At 38.5% G+C, this 19,393-nt stretch overlaps 1 protein-coding gene across 3 annotated transcripts in view; it reads left to right on the top strand.

Annotated features, from left to right (window-relative positions):
* The window catches only part of RAP1GDS1 (Rap1 GTPase-GDP dissociation stimulator 1), a 93,809-nt gene that overhangs the window by 43,355 nt on the left and 31,061 nt on the right, over positions 1-19,393 (top strand). For 2 of the 3 annotated variants that reach the window (XM_027738161.2, XM_039384237.1), the window contains exons 3-4: positions 5,893-6,015; positions 11,007-11,132. In XM_027738161.2, the coding sequence (XP_027593962.1) occupies positions 5,893-6,015; positions 11,007-11,132 (249 nt within the window). The remainder of the gene's footprint in view (positions 1-5,892; positions 6,016-11,006; positions 11,133-19,393) is intronic. The other variant, XM_039384236.1, reaches the window with a different exon arrangement.

Genomic DNA, 19,393 nt, shown 5'->3' with positions numbered 1-19,393 from the left:
GAACCTTTTTACTGTGGTGGTTAGGAAGATGTGCCAGTTTGAAAGATATCCCTTGTTCCCTTCATTCTCTTCCCTTCTGCCTCCTGAAAGTGCAGATGGAAGGTTCCTTTCATGATATATGTGGCTCATCATTTATTCATGTGTTCATCTTTCTCTTTCTGATGAGAGTACCTGCAGGAGGAACATTTTAAAGCCAAGGTAATTTTCTGCAGTAGTTTCAGTAGGTTTATAAAACATCTTTGCAGCTAGAAAGACATGTTTTTCAAAAGAGTACATGGCAAACATGGTTTGTTTAAGAAAGAGGACACTCACAAAGCTGTTTATCTACAATTCTGTGGTGAGCCTCATTTGTGTTGTGAAGCTCCACAACATGGGAATTATTGCAATGCTAGCCATCAACTACTGTTGAGTTACTAACAACAGTGTAACTAAAACTTGATGTTTATAGAGAATAGTTATGGTGAACCTATAGCTTTCTTCTGCTAGCGAGGGCGTAGTATAGCGCTTCTGACAGATGCACCTTGCCTTTCCCTTCTGTTCCCCCTTTCTGCTTTTTCTTTCACTTGAAGTTAGACAAAATGATATAGAGAGGAGAAAAGAGTGAGTAGAGGGAAGTGAAATTTCAGAGGACTTGAGAGGGGAGAAAGTGTAGGATTTAATTTGGGGCACTCACTGAATTTTTTTCCTATACTGATTTCTGCTACTTAATTAAGCAGCCACGGTGCTCAGCTCTCTGGCTCTGATCTATGGCATTAAAAAAACTTCCTGCCCACACATTTTATTATTCTGACTTCAGGCACTGCAAAAACCACGAAAAGCAAGGATATTGACATTTTAATCACCCAGCTATGACATTAATAAGATTTTGACACTATGTGATCTAACATACCTTTTGTCTTGATATCTAGTGATATAAAGAGACATCTAAAGCTGCAGGTTTAACCTTAGAGGGTTATTCCCCCAATTTTGCTTCTGTGGCACATCACTATTATATTGTGTGCAAATGGGCTGTTTCTAAAGCAACATTATTACAGTCCTACAGTTTCATTGCTTTAAGATAGGGGACAGTGGGTGCTCCAGAGGTGGGCTGGTGCAAGCAGACTGAAAATCAGGCTTTAAAAGAAAGCATTTGAAATCTGGACATCGCATGTAGCAAAAGGATCCTGAGGTCTAGCACCCTAATGTCAGGCTACCTAGATTTCTATGTTTCTTTCAGACACAAAACTAACAGATTTGAAAGGGGGTGCAATTCTGCTAAAGGAAATGTTGGCTATAATTTCCTTTTTGGCCAGTATAGAAAGCACAGAAGAAGAATATGTGGCAGAGATTTTGCCTAGATCTTTCTTGCTCCTAGAGAAATATTTTGGTTTTGCTTGCTCTAACTACAGTGGACAATACATTGAAAGAGCAATTCAAAAGATGACAGCTGAAATGAGTTTTCAAAATAATTTAGCCTCTAATAATTTACTAGGAAACCCAGAATGAAACTAGCATGCAGAAGCATATTCTTAATAAATAATACCTCTTTCATGCATATACACACACAGACAGGGAGCCAGTCAGGCCTTCTCCAGCCTCTGAAGAGAACAAATAAAAACAAGAATTGAGGGTTGCCTATGCTAAAGCCACTAGCAATTTATAATTCTCTCAGCAAACCCTACAGTATTTCTGCCAGGGCCAGGCAGTGGTATGAGCACCAGCCCTTTGGCAAGCATTGGTGTGTGGTCTTTCAGTCTCAGGTTCTGCAGAACGCTAACTCATGGTTTTTACAATCACAGTGAAAATACTGCTGTATGAACATGACCCTTCATTGTCCACTCCAAAGAATAACACCACACACACTTTCCTTCATTTATGTCCCTGTGTATGTCCCTTTATATTTTACGTATTTATACAGGACTTGTGTTATATGAAGCTGAACAAAAAGGAGACAGAGGTGCATGGGCCTTAATGAATGGGCAGCTCCTGCAATAGCAATGCCACTCTACAGTTGTAAGTGGAAAAAAACCCAAAGGAGTAGAAAGGCTTAGTTTGATTAAGGGAAGTTATTTGCTTTACAGTGCATCTGCAGCTGTAGTCCCCTCCTAGCACAGTTATGCCTCAGGTGCATCCCACAGAACAGAGCTGAGAACTGCACACACACGTGTGTGCACGGAGTCACTCACAGGACTGCTAGCTAATGTTTTGCAAATAGCCATGAAGTAACTGTCCCATTTGGGCACTTCTGAGAAATACTTATATACCTATAGCTGTGCTGAAATCAACCTCAGGACCTCCAACTTGGTATTTTCTTCTACATGCATTTTAACACTTAGTACATGAACTGAGTGTACAGTTGACTTCTCAGACAGTTGAAGAGTAGTTGAAGATCTTTGTCTGGACTTTGCAGGGCAGCCCTGTGCATCATTTGCCTGTAAAGTCTTCCTCCTTTAAAAGAACATAAAAAAGTAACAAGCAAAAATGCTATATTTAACAAGGTAATTAACAATTTAAATAAAAATTTAACAATGTTTATATATAAGACATCTTGTTCCAATTAAAATACCCTTTCATGTGTAAGCATTTCAAAGCTCCAGAAAGATTGGTTTACTATAACTAAAATATCTGCTAATTACATGTGACTTAAGAAATTAATTTGCATATTTCAGCACAGTCTTATTTTTTCCCACCTTCTTTAATAGAACTTTCATGTGATGAACACAGAATCCCTGGGGAAAAAAAAAGGATTTATTCTGCAGATACAAAACAGAGTAATGTGCCTGAGGATGTAACAGTAATTTTCTTGGCACATTCCCTTAAGATGCCTTATATGGAGGTTCTACTATAAACTACTTTCAAAGATTTAATGTCATACTGTCACCTCTCTATTTTGAAACTGGATTAATTTGTATATTACACCAAGTGTAAATTGTATGTGTTCTGCAGAGGAAGAACTTAGTTAGGGGTTAGGTAGACTTGGAGTAGACAAGCTGAAGCACCCTGTGGCATTTTTTATACCTAAGGCAGTTCCTGGCAAAAAACACCTCAGAGAGCACTGTGGGCTGCATAGTTAGTAGCAATTCTTCTGCCTGATGCCAGGGTAATGTGCTTTTTCCCCAAAATAATTATGCTTGAACACACACCAGGGGTAGAGCAGAGGTTGGAGTGTCCCTGCCCAGTGACAGGTATACTCACTCACTGCTCGTCAAATTAATCAGTCTTCTCTCCTTTATGATTAGCAAAAGTTTGACATTGATACTCAATCTGGGTAACAAGAAAGATTCAGATATTGGTTCGAAGGGAAGAGTGTATGCAGGTGTGCCTCCTCTACTGTTTAAGAGTAAGTAAAGATTCACTGGTTTGTTTTCATTTATGTGATCGCAACTAGCTGATCTCCCAATTTCTGACAGGCCTGTTGAGGTCTGTGCTTTTGTTGGTGCTCACTTGCTTATCTTAAGAAAATAAATCAGGGTGTATCGGTTACACACAACTTGCCTGGAGAAGCATTTAATTTTATTTTCCCTCTTCTTGCAGGCTATATTTAGTTCTACTTATGTAATTTATGCTTTGCACAGTAATGAGTCCGTCAAACTAGAGATTATAAAAATAAGACTGGATACTGTATATCTCAGCAGCATGACAGGAGACAGTGCAGTAATGTTTCCTGCCTACTGATACTGGTTCACAGATACCTACATTTTGAATTTTGAATTCTGTACTTTGAGTTTTGAACTTAAGGGAGAAGGAGGAACTCTTCCTTAGCAGACAGCTAAGATGTCTGGACCAGTCTTTAGTCCTGATATGATTTTCTCTGAATTCAAACTTTTCTTTCTTCTGTATATATCCACAGGAGAATACAGCTCCTAAATATATGCTATATGTTAGAACTTATAAAAGCTTCCAAATAAGCCATAAACTTCTTTACGTTATATCTTTTGAGAGGCTTTCTCAGTGTATTTCCAAAATTGCAGTTAAGTAAATTGTAAACAGGTTAATAATAATTAGCATTTACATTATGCATGAGATGTTGGAATTAACCTTTATTGATACCTAAGCTGTTTGTAATCAAATGTCATCAATGGCATATTGTAGATGAGTGGTTCTAGCTAAACACCAACATCCCAAATTGGAATTGAATACAGAAATAGGAGGCATAACTGCAATCCAGACTTGAAATTCTTTCTTTTAATCTATTTTCTGTTATCTAGACATAACCAGCTCCCAGCCACTGAAGCATATACATACTGTATGTGAGCCACAAAACCCGTGTGAGTCACCTCTGCCAGGCTTCTCCTGGCTTCTTTTCGGAGTCAGCTTGAGTGGATTTCGCCCATGCTGGGAGGCAGCGGGATGGTCCTGGGGCTGCCACAAGTCAAAAATCAATTGCAGCCCTGAGAGTGGGGAAAGGGAGGAGGTGGAGAGTGAGTGGTGAGCCCAGGGACATGTTGTTACCAGTTTACAGGTGAAGCACAGCTAAAGAGTGGTTGCAAACTGCTGCTCTATAAGACCAGCTGGTTGTGGTGCACAAAATATGCGTTGACTTGTTTAGGGGGAAAACAGAGGATGTTGACTTGAAAAAACTGTTGGATTAGTTTAAGGCTCCTCCTTTGCTATTCAAGAGTATGGAGTATCCCTCACTTTTCTCACGGACTTGAAAGATACTTTATAAAACCAAATTCCATTGATTTCTAGTATAGCTGCCCGCCCTGCCTGACTGTCTTGATGGCTCTTAGGCCAGACTAAGGGTGCTTCTAAGAAACTGCAGAGAGTGGTGCTCAGAGGACTGTCTGTTCAACCCTGAAAGGTCTACATCTGTTTCTCACCAGTACTGGCAAACTGTAGCGTTATTTTAAATTTTAACTTACACTTACGCCTTTAATTAAAAGTGATGTCAGGGGGTTTGTGCTTGTTGTACTGCTTAAAAATGGCCCTGTGAGACAGGGTTTTCAAACAGCAGACTTCCATTCAGGTGATTTGTTTTGCTTTGCGAAAGACATCAATTGGAGCTTCTCACAGTCATTTTTGAAGAAGGGAAGCAACTTCTGTTATAAGCGGCTTAAGGAGCTTAAGCTGCCATCCAGTCATGCTGTATGTCACACTAGTATTCCTCTCAAATATGCCATTATTTAAAGCATTAGCAAAATATGTTATAGCATCTATAGTATCTTGTCTTAATTGCAGTTGAATCAGTGTTAATTTTCAGTTTGTTACAGAGCTGTTGGCCAAAAATATTAGGCGGGGCCTTGTTACAGGGCAGCTGCACAATTCTCTACTGCATGCTGAGAGAGGAAAGGTTTAGTCACAAATCTTTGATCTCTACAACAGGAAACTCAGTGTTCTTTTCCCCTTTTCCTTCTACTGATTCTACATTGGAGCTACTGTAGCTTAGCAGAGTAACATAAAAAATATTTGAGTATAAGAGAAGTCTAGACCAGGATCATCTTAGCTCTCCCTCTTCTCCAGTTCCTGATTCCTACACTGCATTAAGCTGTACCTTCAGCTCTAAGGACTTCCCCCATAATTCTTTGAACATTTCCAATAGTTCATCCTTTCAGAATATCATTCCTTGACTTTTCATAGTACCTTAGTCTGCTACATATCACTCCATGATCTTTAGTCTTTCTACCAGTCTCTCCAGTACTTTCCCTATGTATGCATAAGTTTATATCATATTTACTTATAGAGCAGTCACCTTATAAAGATCAATTGACTGGGAATGGCAAAGTATTAAGTTCTACAAGCACATCAGATAAAATAAATATGGTTACTGAAATAACAGTTGCCTTCTTATATGGGAAAATAATGACTTTAATCATTACTTTTGAGAAGACTTAACTTCCCTTCTGCTTTTCTTTCTTTTCTTCCCCAAAGCAAGTTGATGCACAAGTCATTTTTGTGTGATGTGTTTTTCAGATATGGAGACAAGTGAAAAAATCCAGAAAAGCGGAGTTCTTCAGGTGTTCGCGAATCTGTTGACGCCACAATCTTCCTGCACAGCAAAAGTAGCTAACATCATAGCAGAAGTAGCCAGAAATGGTGAGGTTTTCTACAAGAACTTTTCTGCTGGAACATCTTCAGTTTTTCACCTCACTTGTCAGTATGTTTTACTTCATTTATGTTTTCATTTTATAGATTAGACACCTTTCATGTCTCTCCCTTTCACTCCTTTAGTTTTGTCAATTTTTTTTTCTCTACTTTTTAATACAGTCAAAACAGCATTTGGCCTGCTGAGATTTTTTTTAGCTCTTACTTTCAGGGTATTTAGTTTTTAAGACAATAGTGCAATTTATTGGGCAGAAATAGCACACCACTGATGAAATGCATTTCTATATGAAATACATGTAGAAAAAAAGACATACACCATTTGTGCAGCCAGTTTTGCATAGTGCATGTAGTTACAGCAGTAGCATGTGTACAGGTAGTTAAGGGATAGCAGATCATTTCTTTGGTCTGAGATTTGTGATAAGGTTATTACCTTTATGAGGCCTTTGATACCACACCAAAACCAGTTACTTCTACCTAAAGAGCATTATACGTGTTAGAGTCCAGGGTCCCAAATGAGAATTAGGCCTGCATCTTTATATGTATTATATACATATAGTGTATGATATAACATAGGAGATAATAAAAGACTATTTAAATTTTTCTTTATAAAGAATTATATTAAACTCACCCAATACCCTGCATACCTTGAGGTCAGAAGAATGGCCTCATATCTGCAGGAGGGCACTACGGGCAGACCCTGTGATGAGGGTAGAGGCCGACTTTTCTCACCCCTGGACTTGCTGCTGTCCCAGCAAAAGAGGCAGAGATTGCATTTTGGACTTCCCTTCCCCAGAGGCCAGGTAAAGAAAAGTAGGATGCCTCTTAACTGCTGTCCTGGCAGCCTTATCCCTCTCCCTTTGTAAACTCTTATGCTGATGCCTCTTCAGAGAAAGGGTTACATTACTGCTGACTATTTCCACATTCCATTTCCACCTTTTCTTTGGAATCACAATAATACAGCTTCTTACTGATAGCCCCATGGTGACCTTCTCCACCCATTTTACTGAATTTGAGACAGTGCTATATATGGACATTCAGAAACTACATTAACAAAAAAAGGATATATATGTTTATTTTCTAAGCTTTAAAATTATTTAGATAAATAGCCAGTAAAAAATGTAAACATAGAAATTTCAACTTAGAAATGTTTCAGCATGATAGAGATTTATGATACAGTATTATGTGTTTTTTCTGTAATTAATGAATTCATAATAAGTGTATTTAGAATATCAAAGTCAGCTGTGTATCCTCCCAGTTAGTCCTTGTAGCTCCTACCTGAGGAAAGTTAAAAATAAAATCAGTGTTCACAATGGCTAAACTGATTACTGTGTATTGTTTCATGAAAGATTCTCTTACAGAGCATTTTAGCCAGTACCTTTCAAATCTGAAATAATACATGAAATGTCTGAATAGTTTCTAATGTATCATTTTTCCTGACAGCTTTTAAACTGGTGTTATATGTACAAACTTCAGAAAAGCTGGCATTTTACCTGGTTCATCATACAAAATAGCTTTTATCTTTCTTTTAGTCATTAGCAGGTGTAACTGGGACCTCTGTCAGCCAAGGTTAAAGTGACAGTATTCAGAAATTATTTAAGGTACTCAGTGCTTTCAAGACTGAGATCATCTGGGTATTTCTCATTGGATTCTAACTCTGTTGAAATAGTTGCTTAGGCAGGATAGCAAGGAATACCTCATTTGAATTCTGCTGTTTTCTTTGTTTTGTTACATAAAAATACAAGAGTTTAATGCTTATACTGCACCTGTTTCCAACAAGCTTCAGGGCACTTAGAGTGATTTGTGTTATCAACATCCTACGGATAGTAGGCATTAAACCCAGGCACTTGAGCTCATTTCGCTATGGTCACGCCATGCAACACTGCCAGAGCTGGGAGTAGAGACTGACTTTGGATGTTACTGATAAAAGAGCATCTTTTCCTTCCTCACTTCTTGTTTTCCTTTTGCATTCCCCTTATCTGGTCTTACACACACACACACGTTCACGCATCTGGTCACATCAAATTCCTCTACTTGCTTTAGTGGTTTTGTCATGTTTCATCTCTTTCTTTCGACCTCTTGGTGCTCTTGCTGTTTCACCTCTTCAGCCCACATGCTCTTCTTCCTCCCAGCATGACCTCATGTTAGTGTCTCCTGTTTTGAGTATCCAAACACACAAAACTCCTGTTAGTCATTCTTGTTTTTCCAGCTACAGCTATTTCCCTTTCAATTGTGAGCAATCTGAAGGCTCAGATGCACTTTTTACATGGAGTTTCTCTCCCCACCGTGTACCTTTTAAACCCTCTTCCAAGGTCTTTAGCCTCATCTTCTTTGCCAAGGTGTAAGAATGAGAACATCATCTTCACAGTCTGTAATACTAGATCACAATCACATTTCTCTTTCAAAATCTTGTCCTTTGGTTTATGTTACTCTGTCCTTGGTGGTTCTCCTCCTAACTTCTTAAGCGATTCTTCACTCTTTGCTTCACAGGATCTGCTTCATTTCCCTGCCACGTAAGTGGGAACTTTGTGACTCTGCTCTCGATTACTTCCTCTTTCTTCTATTCTGTGTAGTGTCAACTGCAAATGTGGTTGCAGTTATCACATTTTTGTTCCTGTTTCAGAAATCTATTTTGCTATATATGGCACCATTTCTTTTACTTCTTGCCCTTACATGACCTACATAAATACGAGTTTGCTCTGCATATTGCCTGGTTGTTTTGTTGCTGAATGAGAGCCTGAAAGCTTCTGTGCACTCCAAATGGAGTGAGGGTGGAAAAAGGGTTCCTTACTCTTTTTCACCATGTGAGGAAGAACCTAAACAAACAGCAGAACAGACTGAGACCTCTCAATGTTTTAGAAGAGAAAAGGTTTCATTTCCCGTTACAGACTAGGAGAAAAACATAAATCTGTCTTTGGTGATGTAGAGACTATGGTAAATTAGTAGGTGTAAAAGAAAGTGCTTCAGAAGCTGAGGACCAGAGAAAAGCTTTTACAGGCAATTGAGAGGAAGAGGCTGAGGAGACAGAGAAGACAGGAAGAAATTACATTTAGCAAACAAATGTTGCAATGAAGATGAAATTGGGTGATAAAGAAATAGATTGAACATTACAAGGACATGGCAAGACCAATTTTAAAGAACAGATGTATCTGATATTTGTTACGTTCATTACGATGGATATCATCACTGTTTATCACACTATAGCATCTGGCCACAGTTTTAAAATGTTGCAGTAACTTAAGAAGGCATGTTATTGCACTCACAACTATATTCCCTTGTACCTGTGCAAGTGTTTAGATATTGCTGATTCTTCTTAATCTACTGTTGATATATTGAAGTTTATCATCACGGGCTATCGCTTACCTCTATGACAATTCTTTAGCTAAAATAACACTGCGAGATTAACTACAAAAGAGACTAGATTTTGAAGCTACAGAAATTTCAAAGAACATTGTAATGGATGCAACAAAGGGAGTATTTAAGAAGATGTAGTTGTACTTCAGGCATGGTGTGAAATCTTTGAATTATTGGCATGAGGAATTTTGTTCATCCAGAATCAGAAAAACTTTTTCATCTGTTTTTAGGGGGACTGTGCACCCTGGTTGAGTCTGTTTTATAAATGACTAAGTAACACAAAGGCAAACTGATTTTGAAAGATCCAACATTGTCTAGGATCAGGAAGAGACATAATTTGCCCCTCCACTCAGCCCTGGCGAGGGTACATCTTGATTACTGTGTCCATTTCTGGACTCCTCAATGCAAGAGAGATGTGGAGCTCCTGGAGGGAGTCCAACAGAGGGCATCAAAAATGGTTAAGGGACTGGAGCATCTTTCTTCTGAGGGCAGGCTGAGAGAGGTGGGCCTGTTCAGCCTCGAGAAGAGATGACTAAGAGGGACCTTACCAATGTATGAAGAAGGACTTCTTTACTGTGTGGGCGACTGAGTACTGGAACAGCTTGCCCAGAGAGGTTGTGGAATCTCCCCCACTGGAGATATTCAAGATCTGTCTGGATTCAGTCCCATGCAATGTGCTCTGGGAAAACCCTGCTTGAGCAGGGATTTTGGACCAGATGACCTGGCCCATGACCTGTGATAATTTGCCATTCACAACAAATCAAAAACATATTGGCCATTTACCTATTACAGTACTACATCCCTAAGGGTGCACTGTAGTAGACTATGAAGTAACACTGATGTATCAGGTGGTTCCTTCTATAAACTTCGTTTTTAAAATGTGCAGCACAGTGCCTGCCTAACTATAGCTCCTTCTGGAGATCAGCCCTTTATCTGTCTGACAGCAGGATCATATTCTGTGACTTGTATGAGTGTGAAATAATACTTTGGTTCTCTGTGACACAGCAGCCAGAAGGGACAGAAGGGGATAGAGCTTCCCAAGGGATGGATCCTCTACCTTTCCTCCCATGGTGGGCATCAGTTAGACTGTGGAAAGATACAGGCCTTTGGGCTCACATAATCTCTTGTATTTCTCATTCTTTCTTTTTCTGTTCCTCTTACTGAGCTTTAATTTTATTTTTTTTATTGTTTTAAAGCAAAAGCTTTTCAGGAATTCTGATTAAGAGAATAGAGAGTGAAAAATGTTGCTCTAGAATACTACTTTTAAGTACTAAAATATCACCTTTTGTGTTATTTAGTAGTTTTAATTTATGTTGAATTTATTGTGAATTCACTGTTCTTTTGACCACTTCTTTGTGATGCTAAAAATATTCACAGTCTGAACTATGTTAAATTAGTTTCCATGGAAGTCAATTAAATACTCTGAATTCCTTCTAAATTAGCAAATAATGGAAAGAACTAAGCCCTAATCCTGATTTGGGCTTATTCTCTAGAAACTTTCATGAGAACTTACACTGTTTATCTATGCATGTGTTTAGTCACACAAAAGGCCCAGTTGCCACGCCAGTGTAACTAGAATTGATGAACTGAAAACAGCTGGCTCGCTTTAACAGGCTTTGTGTTACTCGCAGAATTTATGCGGAACCCATGTGTGGATGCTGGCTTGATCCCTCCTTTGGTGCAGCTGTTAAACTGCAAAGACCAGGAAGTATTGCTTCAAACAGGACGCGCCCTGGGCAATATATGCTACGATAGCCGTGAGTGTTGAAATATGCCCTATTTTGTAGATGCTCTTGTAGAAGGGAGGGGAGTGTTTTGGTGTTCTGTACTTTGTGTACTGGGGGGTTATTTTCCTCTTTCCTTGATTTTTTTTTTATTTACCACGACTCTTCTGATTGTATGGGAAAATTGAATGTCACACGTGGATTATGTTTTTGTGACAGAAAGATTAAAAAACCTGTTTCAATATTGTGATACAACTGGATATAAGAATAGAAAAGATTCATGATTCTGGGTTTGGGATTTTTTAAACACAATGAACTAGGTTTTCAAGGAGCAGGTGCTACATATGCAGAGACCTGAACAGTTAATTTTTCCTCAAACAGAATGTCTTGGAAGGGACCAGAGTCAGAAGGGAATATTTGTATTCTGCCAGTCACAAAGCTGTGAAGAGCTGCGTATGTGGCTGAAATGATGTTTGAGCTACGTTGCTAATTCTCAACATTTTTGCGTGGCCAGTCAATCACCCTAAGATTACATATTGGTATTTTTGGTAGTCATAGGTGATGGAGGGGGGAGGTTGGTGAGGTTTTTTTAGCTTTGTATGGACACAATAAATTTTTACACTGAGAAGCAATTGAGTTTTGAAATGCAGTTGTAACTCCATGTGCTGATTACGTGCGTAGATATGTCATCTGCAAAACCAAGTCAGTGGTTGCAGTGTTTTGAAAATGTGGCCTCATTATCCCTTACTTTAAATATTTTGATAAAAGCCTCTGCAGAAGCAGAGACAGCAGGAACATTTTTTCAAGCACATGAAGGATTTAGAAGGCTATGGATGTCTGCAGATGGGAAGTGAGATGAAATTGTAAAAGCATTTTGTTATCTTGAGATTTAGTGCCTTATTTCATATGACAAGAAATTTTCTGTGTACTGTGTTGTAGTTACTAAAAAATTTGCTGTTCTGAATACCACCTGGTAAACAAAAAATGAATTATTTGTAGCCTTTCTCCTTGCTCCTTTTTTTCATCCAAGTTTGAAAATTTACATTTTATATTGTTTTAAATTACCTTGCCTTTGACCTCAGGAAAGTTAATCGTATTTTCCATGCTGGCATTTCCATTTACAGATAACTACTCTTAAGGATGTTAATGTATAGTTCTTTCATTTAGGATTTTCTTTAAGGTGACCAGTCACTGAACAACTGCTTCCCCGTGGAAAATTCCAAGTAGAAGCTGTTGAGCTTTTCTATAACGTAATTTATTTACTATATTTTATTTCAGGATCATGTGTGACAGAAAGGTCACTTTCAAGTGCACTGGTTTATTTCATATAAGTAAAATCTATGTAATTATTCATGTCATTGTTGTCCACCTCACATCTCTTCATGAAGTACAATAAGGGCACACATAAACGGTTTTGCAGTATTAGGTGTTGTGGATTACTGCTGACTTCTACAGTGCAAGATTTATCCTCTGCAGAAAAGCTGTGTTATTCACCTTCTGTGGAGCAAAGCTGGCTCTGATAAAATCTACAGTAGGGCAGTGATGTGTTCTGTGTGCCATGTGTTGCTGTGCTCCTGTGGGAGGACAGTCACTACCTTCCCTGTGTATTTGAATAAGATTAATGAATAAAATGTAATAAAATGTCAGAAAAATTAAGATTAGCATATTGGATTTGAGTGGAAGAGGCTATTTACAGTGCCTAGTTATCATAGCCACCCTATCTGGCATTATTTTATATGTTAGCTTAATGTTTGTATTAAGCTTAATTGTTATCTACCCTATCCAGAATTCTTATTTAGGACAAATACTTTCACTATGCTTATTACTAGAAAATTTAATATATTTCGATTTATTCCTATTGTTTTTTCTAACAAGGAGCCATAAAGTATAACAAAGACAACATGTAGAGGCCAGTAGTTTTAATTAAAATGCTATATATTGATAGTATTTTTCTTTTCAGTTGAGACAAATGCAGCTGTTACCCTTCTGAAAACTGGGACTTGTATAAGAACCTGAAATACATCAGTGACTATTTTAGCATATACATGAGCATTTTTTCACTTACATTGTTCATGTAATTATACTATGCAATAACGAGGAATGTTTTTAAGTCCTAAATCAGTGTTAGAATGAAACTGTGAAATAAAGCCCATATTGGATGGCTCATAGCAACTTTTCTATTTACTGAAAGCCCCAGTTGTCCTGTATTTCATCCCAGCAAGCATGCATCACTTGGTTTAGTGACAGTTTGTACAAAAATGAGTTAATAGGGTCTCTATTTTTGAGAGAAGTTTGCGTGGTGCAGAAGGAAAGTTGTGGGACAAATGGCTTTTTCTGCAGGGAAGGCCTCCTAAAAGTGACATTGAAGAAGAGAATTGCCTGAAATTTTTTTCTTGATTAAAGGAAAATGGCAGTAGTTTTTTAGTGTTGACAGATCCCAGAGTTGCTGACATGAAGGCAAGACCATTTCCACATAAGTTCAGGAGAGACTATTCCTGGAACACAGCTGCTGTGGAATGGTAATTCATAGCTCAGTCCCAATGCTGAAAGAGGTTTAGTACCTTCCACAAGGTAAAAGGGGAATTACACACTTGCTGGCCAAGGACCTCACTGAACAGATTCATCTCCTCACAAAAAACATGAAATGAAAACCTGTTGACTTACTGACAGATTTTCTTCTTTATTGAGGTACACATGGCAGAGTGTTGTCGTCTGGCTGCTCATCAGTGTTGGCCCTCTAAAATAACACTGCATCACCTATTCGAGCATGGAAGAAAATACAGAGAATTAAATGCATTTCATAAACAATTAAAGAGGAAAAAATAGGTCAAATTTATACCAAGCAGCCTTGAGAACATCCTTTTTAGAGTATTTGTATTGTGAAGAAATGTGCATTATGTGAATCTCTGAACATCAAGAATACAGGCAAATACAAATGCAAAGCAGAGTAGAAGGCAGATTTTTAGTAGTGATGAAGTGATGAAGTAGTGAAGTAGTCTTCTAGTCACCCAGCCTTACTTTTGTATGCAGAAATGAAAGAAACAATTGAGGCAGACTAAAAGATCTTAAGTCAGAAGCAATGAATTGCAGACTTGTCAGAAGCAACAGCATGCAGACTGTTCAGTGCAGTCGTACAATTTAAGAAGGTACATTACTGCATGTTCTTGTACAGCCTGTAATTGTTCTACCTGCTTTATCTAGTAAATGGCACATACACCTCAACCCTCAAATTTTTGTCAAAGCAGAAAGTGCAAAGTAAAGAAATGGAGACATGATCTCTCCTCCTCTCTCTCCTGCTTTCTCCCCCACTGTCTCTACAGCCTGTACCAAGTACAGCTGCTTGTACTTCTGTATCCCCAGACAACGGGTTCCACAACCTTACTTGGAGACAGAATTGTATCTGAACTATAGTACTAGATGCAAAGCTCCTAGCCCTACTCTTTCCTTTTAGCCACCAGTTATGGTTTTTTGCTTATAGTCCAAGCTAAATTCTTAGGCGTTGTCCAGTCAGAGCACAAGAGTTGTCCTTCTACCTGCTTCATCACTCTTTATGCATGAGTCAAACTATAGCTACCTTCCTACTGTATGTCTTTCCAACCCCTCCTGCCATTCTCCCCAGTGCTATTTCTTCAGTAAGTTTGTTCATTAAGGGCTGTCTCTTATGGATGTACAAATGTTACAAATAAAGGATACCTCCCTGCACCTGGGCTCCACATGCAACATAAAGATCTTGTCTCCATTGTTTGGAGAAGGTTATGTATAACCTAACATGGTTCTTGCTACAAAAAGCAATGTCTTAAGTCAGAACAGAATGGCTAATTCTGCTGTAGATAAAGCCTAAAAATTATTTGCTACTATCAGCTCTGGCAGTTGGAAAAACATTATCCAAATTGCAGCTTCTGATCACTTAATGAACAATCTGGTGGCTGGTACACACCTCTGCTCTCTCTGTTGGCTTCATTCCCAGTAGACTGGGCAGACTCTGGTGACTTGACTCATGTGGCTGATTGAATGCTTGGGGGACAGGGAGACTGAGACACAGTTTTCAAGTTTGGCCTACCTTCTTGCAAGACCTACATGACAATGTGGGAGAAAGACAAAACCTGTCTGTAGCCAGATCTCTGTCCTACTCTGACACCCCCCCCAGCAGTGCAGTTTGTATAGATGAAAGATCAGGCCAACCAAATAAATTTTATCAAGAATTTTAATGGAAAATGATGCTATATTAAATTAATATTATTTTCTTAGCTGATAATAGCCTCACAATATTTTTTTATCATTAAGTTTGTGATGCACATGCTGTCTTAATCTCTCATCTTTCCACAGGTAATTTGTTACACACGTCAGTTCTGAACTGATTGACAAACTACTTTCCTGTGTTTTTATATAGCATTGTGCATATGATAGAGGCTACCATAATTATACTACAAAAGTGATAATTCTAAGAGGAATTGAAAGGCTGGGATATTTAGAGCCTGGTTCAGGAGCCGTACAGACTAGAGGGAGTGATTCTGATTGACTCAGCTGAGAATAGATTAGACTCTTACCCAGTAGAAAGCAAGTCCTTGCTGTTTAGAGCATACACATATTCTGAAAGCTGGCAAAGGGAAGTAAGCTCTCCATATATCTTGTAACAGAAGTGAAAAATTTCCCAATCTGCCCTTCCACAATATTCATATTAATAGTAGTGCATAAAGACCTCGTTGGGGAATCTCAGAGCTATTTCTTTTTGCTCCACAACCTTGTTTCTTCATGAAACCACCAGCCTGGGTACATGCTCTCAGCAACCATACATCATGATATAAACAGCTACAGAGTTAGGAAGAAGCTAGAAATGCCAACTCATTCTATAAAGGCTCTCCTCTGACAGCTGCTTATCTACCTTTCTCAGTAGGAAATTTGTTGGATCATTTTCTCATTTCCCAAGCTGTATATTTTTCAGTTATCTATGCAGTCTTACTTGTATTGATGGCAAGACTCCTAGCTGAACGTTGACTATGTGGCCTTTCTCACCCTCAACACTGGAACATGAACGTTATACCACTTCTTGTTAAAAAGATCTTACACATGCTATAAATTCTCAGCTGCTCATCTTATAAGGATATACAGACCTCTTGCAGAGATCTGCTAAGGAAAGCTAAGCACAAAAATAAGAAACTACTCAATTGCAGTTATGTCCGTCTCAGGAGATAAGATTAATTTCAGGATCTAAAGCAGAAAGCCAGTCACTTAAGAAATTAAGCGTACTGGAAAGCAGTCAAATTCAGTTTTCTTTAGAAAATGGCATAACTTTTTTCATTACCATATGGAAAACCAGCAGAGTCCTAGAACACAACTGGTGTTGATAACAGCACACTGCTGGCTGATCATTTTTATGAAGGTCACCCTGATTCATGAAGCTAGGCAGCATCTTACCATGATTTTTCACTTATCATTGTACTAGATCCTACCAAATGCAAATGCCACCTACTAAGCTGTTTCCCAAGAAATACCATGAAATCAAGACCAGAGTCCTTAAATTGTTGCTTGAAAATTGTTTTGCTTGCAGAGAATTAAAATTCTAGGGATGCAATCCTTGTGTGCATCAGCTAGAAACTAAGCATACCATATGTATGCCAACACATACTTTCTCAGTAATATTTAGTACTTAACAGCAATTAATCATGAATGTTCTTAAGAAGCTATTAAACAATATTATTCTCATTTATTTATGTTATAGCTGGCCTAAATGGAATCAGAATGATGATGAAGTCTTCCTAGAACATAACAAAAAACCCATTTGAGAGGTGATACAAAACCTATGAATTCTCATTCTCAGGCTAATACTCCTTTTAAAATTTACACTGAATATTAACTCTACTGAAACAAATGGCTAAATTCTCATTACTTAAGCCAAAACTTCACAGAAGCCCACATTGGAGAGTTTGTTTGCGTGTGTGTGTGTGTGAAAACCCAAACCAAATTGCCATAGATTTGGAACTTTTCCTTCCTTTACGATGAAGCTATGAGGCCTAATTTTCTGTTTGTTTTAAAGTCCATAGGTATTACAGGTCCTGTTTATTTTCTGATGGGCAAATACTTTTCCTCTTCCTGTTTTTTTTCCAGGAAGATTATTTGAATAAGCAGAATAAGTCGATAGCTGTTCTGTCAGTACAGGTACAAAGAAAATAATATCTAGGAAACCAAGCAGATTTTTTCTGATTCCTTCCTTTCTTCCTCTCCAGCATTTAATCCATAGTCTGTAAAGTTTGTGTATTGCTCATATTACAACAAGCTCAGAGACATGTGCTTAATTAACAGTCAAAATAGAAGCCACAGGCAACAAGAAAAAAAGGAAAAAAAAATCTATGGAAGATGTTTCCAGGGTCATGAGCAGACTTAGAAAGAAACCCTTATTCGCTAGATCTTGTTGCCACCTTAAAAGGAAATCTAAGATTCAAACTTCAGTTGAAAACTGACCTATTTCTTCATGCTTCAAAGTTAAACACAGTAGGAAAGCAAAAACGTGGAATTCCCCTAATATTTATGATGACAAAAAGAATTCTTATCAGGAGGAAAAGCATTTAGAATTTCAGTAACTCTAAGTGAACAACCCAAAATGGGTAGCTCCCTCTTCTCTTTTCAGTTCAACCTCCCTTTTCATGTCGTTTTTCACTTTGCTGTTAAGGATATGTGAAATTTTTCATCTTTAGAGATAACTGCACAATCAGCTTGTTGATTTCTTGCCCCTCAGAAAACAAAGCTTGTTAGTTGAGTGTCTCAACATGGGCAAAGTGTCTAGCTTACTCTATTTAGAAAATTAGGCATTATGTGACTAGAAATATCGACTGTCACTAAGTCAGCAATGGTAGAAAGCGACAACTGATTACTATGGAAGACAGAAGAAAGAATCTGTTAGTATCTTGCTAAGCATTGCTTATATAAAATTGGGATGTGTTTATTAATTTATTGTCTTTTTTAAAGTTTTCAGCCATTGTTTTTCTCCTTTGAACTTTGTGTTTTAATACAGTCTAATTATGTAATGACAGCTTCATAAATAATACCGAAGAATATAATTTTGTTGTACTCTCAGATCCACTTCTGCAGATTTTTGTAACACTGTGCACCATGCATCTATTGCATTGACCAAGCCTTTTAGTTGTTCATATGATAGCTGCACAGGCATCTGGTTTTATACAGCATTTCCTACAGTGTAATAACAGTATAGAGATAACATACTACATCCAAACCACTTAAATTGCATCACATTTGCTGTGTTCCTATCTAAGGAATACTGTGTAACTCTCAGAAACAGAAACTGGACATAACTGTGGAGGAACTGTGTTAGTAAAATCTGTCCTTTAATGCAGTGGAGCCCTTAAATGCCTCAGCCAGGGGACCAGGACTCCGTTTAGTTAGAGAGTTCTAATAATGCTGTTTGTACAGTAGTACAGTCAGGAGACAGTGCCCACCAGAGGAAGTTGCAGCTTAAGTATTTGGCAAAAAATGGTGAGGAAAGAGTTAGTTCACACTACACATACTAGCAAAGTGGTTTGTGTTAGGAATACAGTGTGTATGAGCAAAGTTGGTCTTTAAGCCTCCTTGATCCTGAGACTGCTGTATGTCTGGCTAGTTGTCCAGCCAGCAGGATGGCCTGAGGAATCACAGTAGATGCCTTGAATACCCTGTCTACAACAGCATTCAGATTCCCCTTAGAAAAGAGTCACTTACCTAAGACAGTGTCCAGTTTATCAATCCTATCTTGGTACCACTTGGCCTCTTGAGCTCAGGCTGTTCTGCAGTTGTATTGCATTGCCAGTTGCCCTCTGGTCAAATCAGTGGGTTGCCTTCTGCTAAGGAAGTAAAAGGTTTCCTAAAACAAGATGTTTTCTGGTCTTTCTGTATCCTCCAGCCTTTCAGATACAAGAATCTTCTACTAGTCAGCTCCTCTGTGCAGGCTGCACAAGGAGAGTACAACAAGCATGGGTTCACATGCTGCTGCTTGGATTTACTTTGTAGGGCCAGGTCCTCTCACTTGCCTCTAGGCTTCATGATTTGGGGCAAGTAGCACTGACCCTAAATGCAAGACTTGCCCCAGCTCTTCCTAGATTCCAGGTCCATTTATTAATTTTCAGTTCTTTAAATAATTTTCTTTCTTCCCAGGGCCTAGTAGGATTCACACATGTGCTTTACGGTGGATTCTTTTGGCTTTGTTTTGCTTTTTCCTTCTTGGGCTTTTCCTAATCTACTCCAAATCCCCATGGGTCATACACTTTCTGTGACTGCTCCTCTGGCTGCCTTGGTGGAGACCCAGC

Source organism: Pipra filicauda, unplaced genomic scaffold, assembly GCF_003945595.2.
Source record: "Pipra filicauda isolate LSUMZ 115617 unplaced genomic scaffold, ASM394559v2 scaffold340_size778089_pilon, whole genome shotgun sequence".
Taxonomy (NCBI): Eukaryota; Metazoa; Chordata; class Aves; order Passeriformes; family Pipridae; genus Pipra; species Pipra filicauda.
This window is presented reverse-complemented; position numbering and strand designations above follow the sequence as displayed.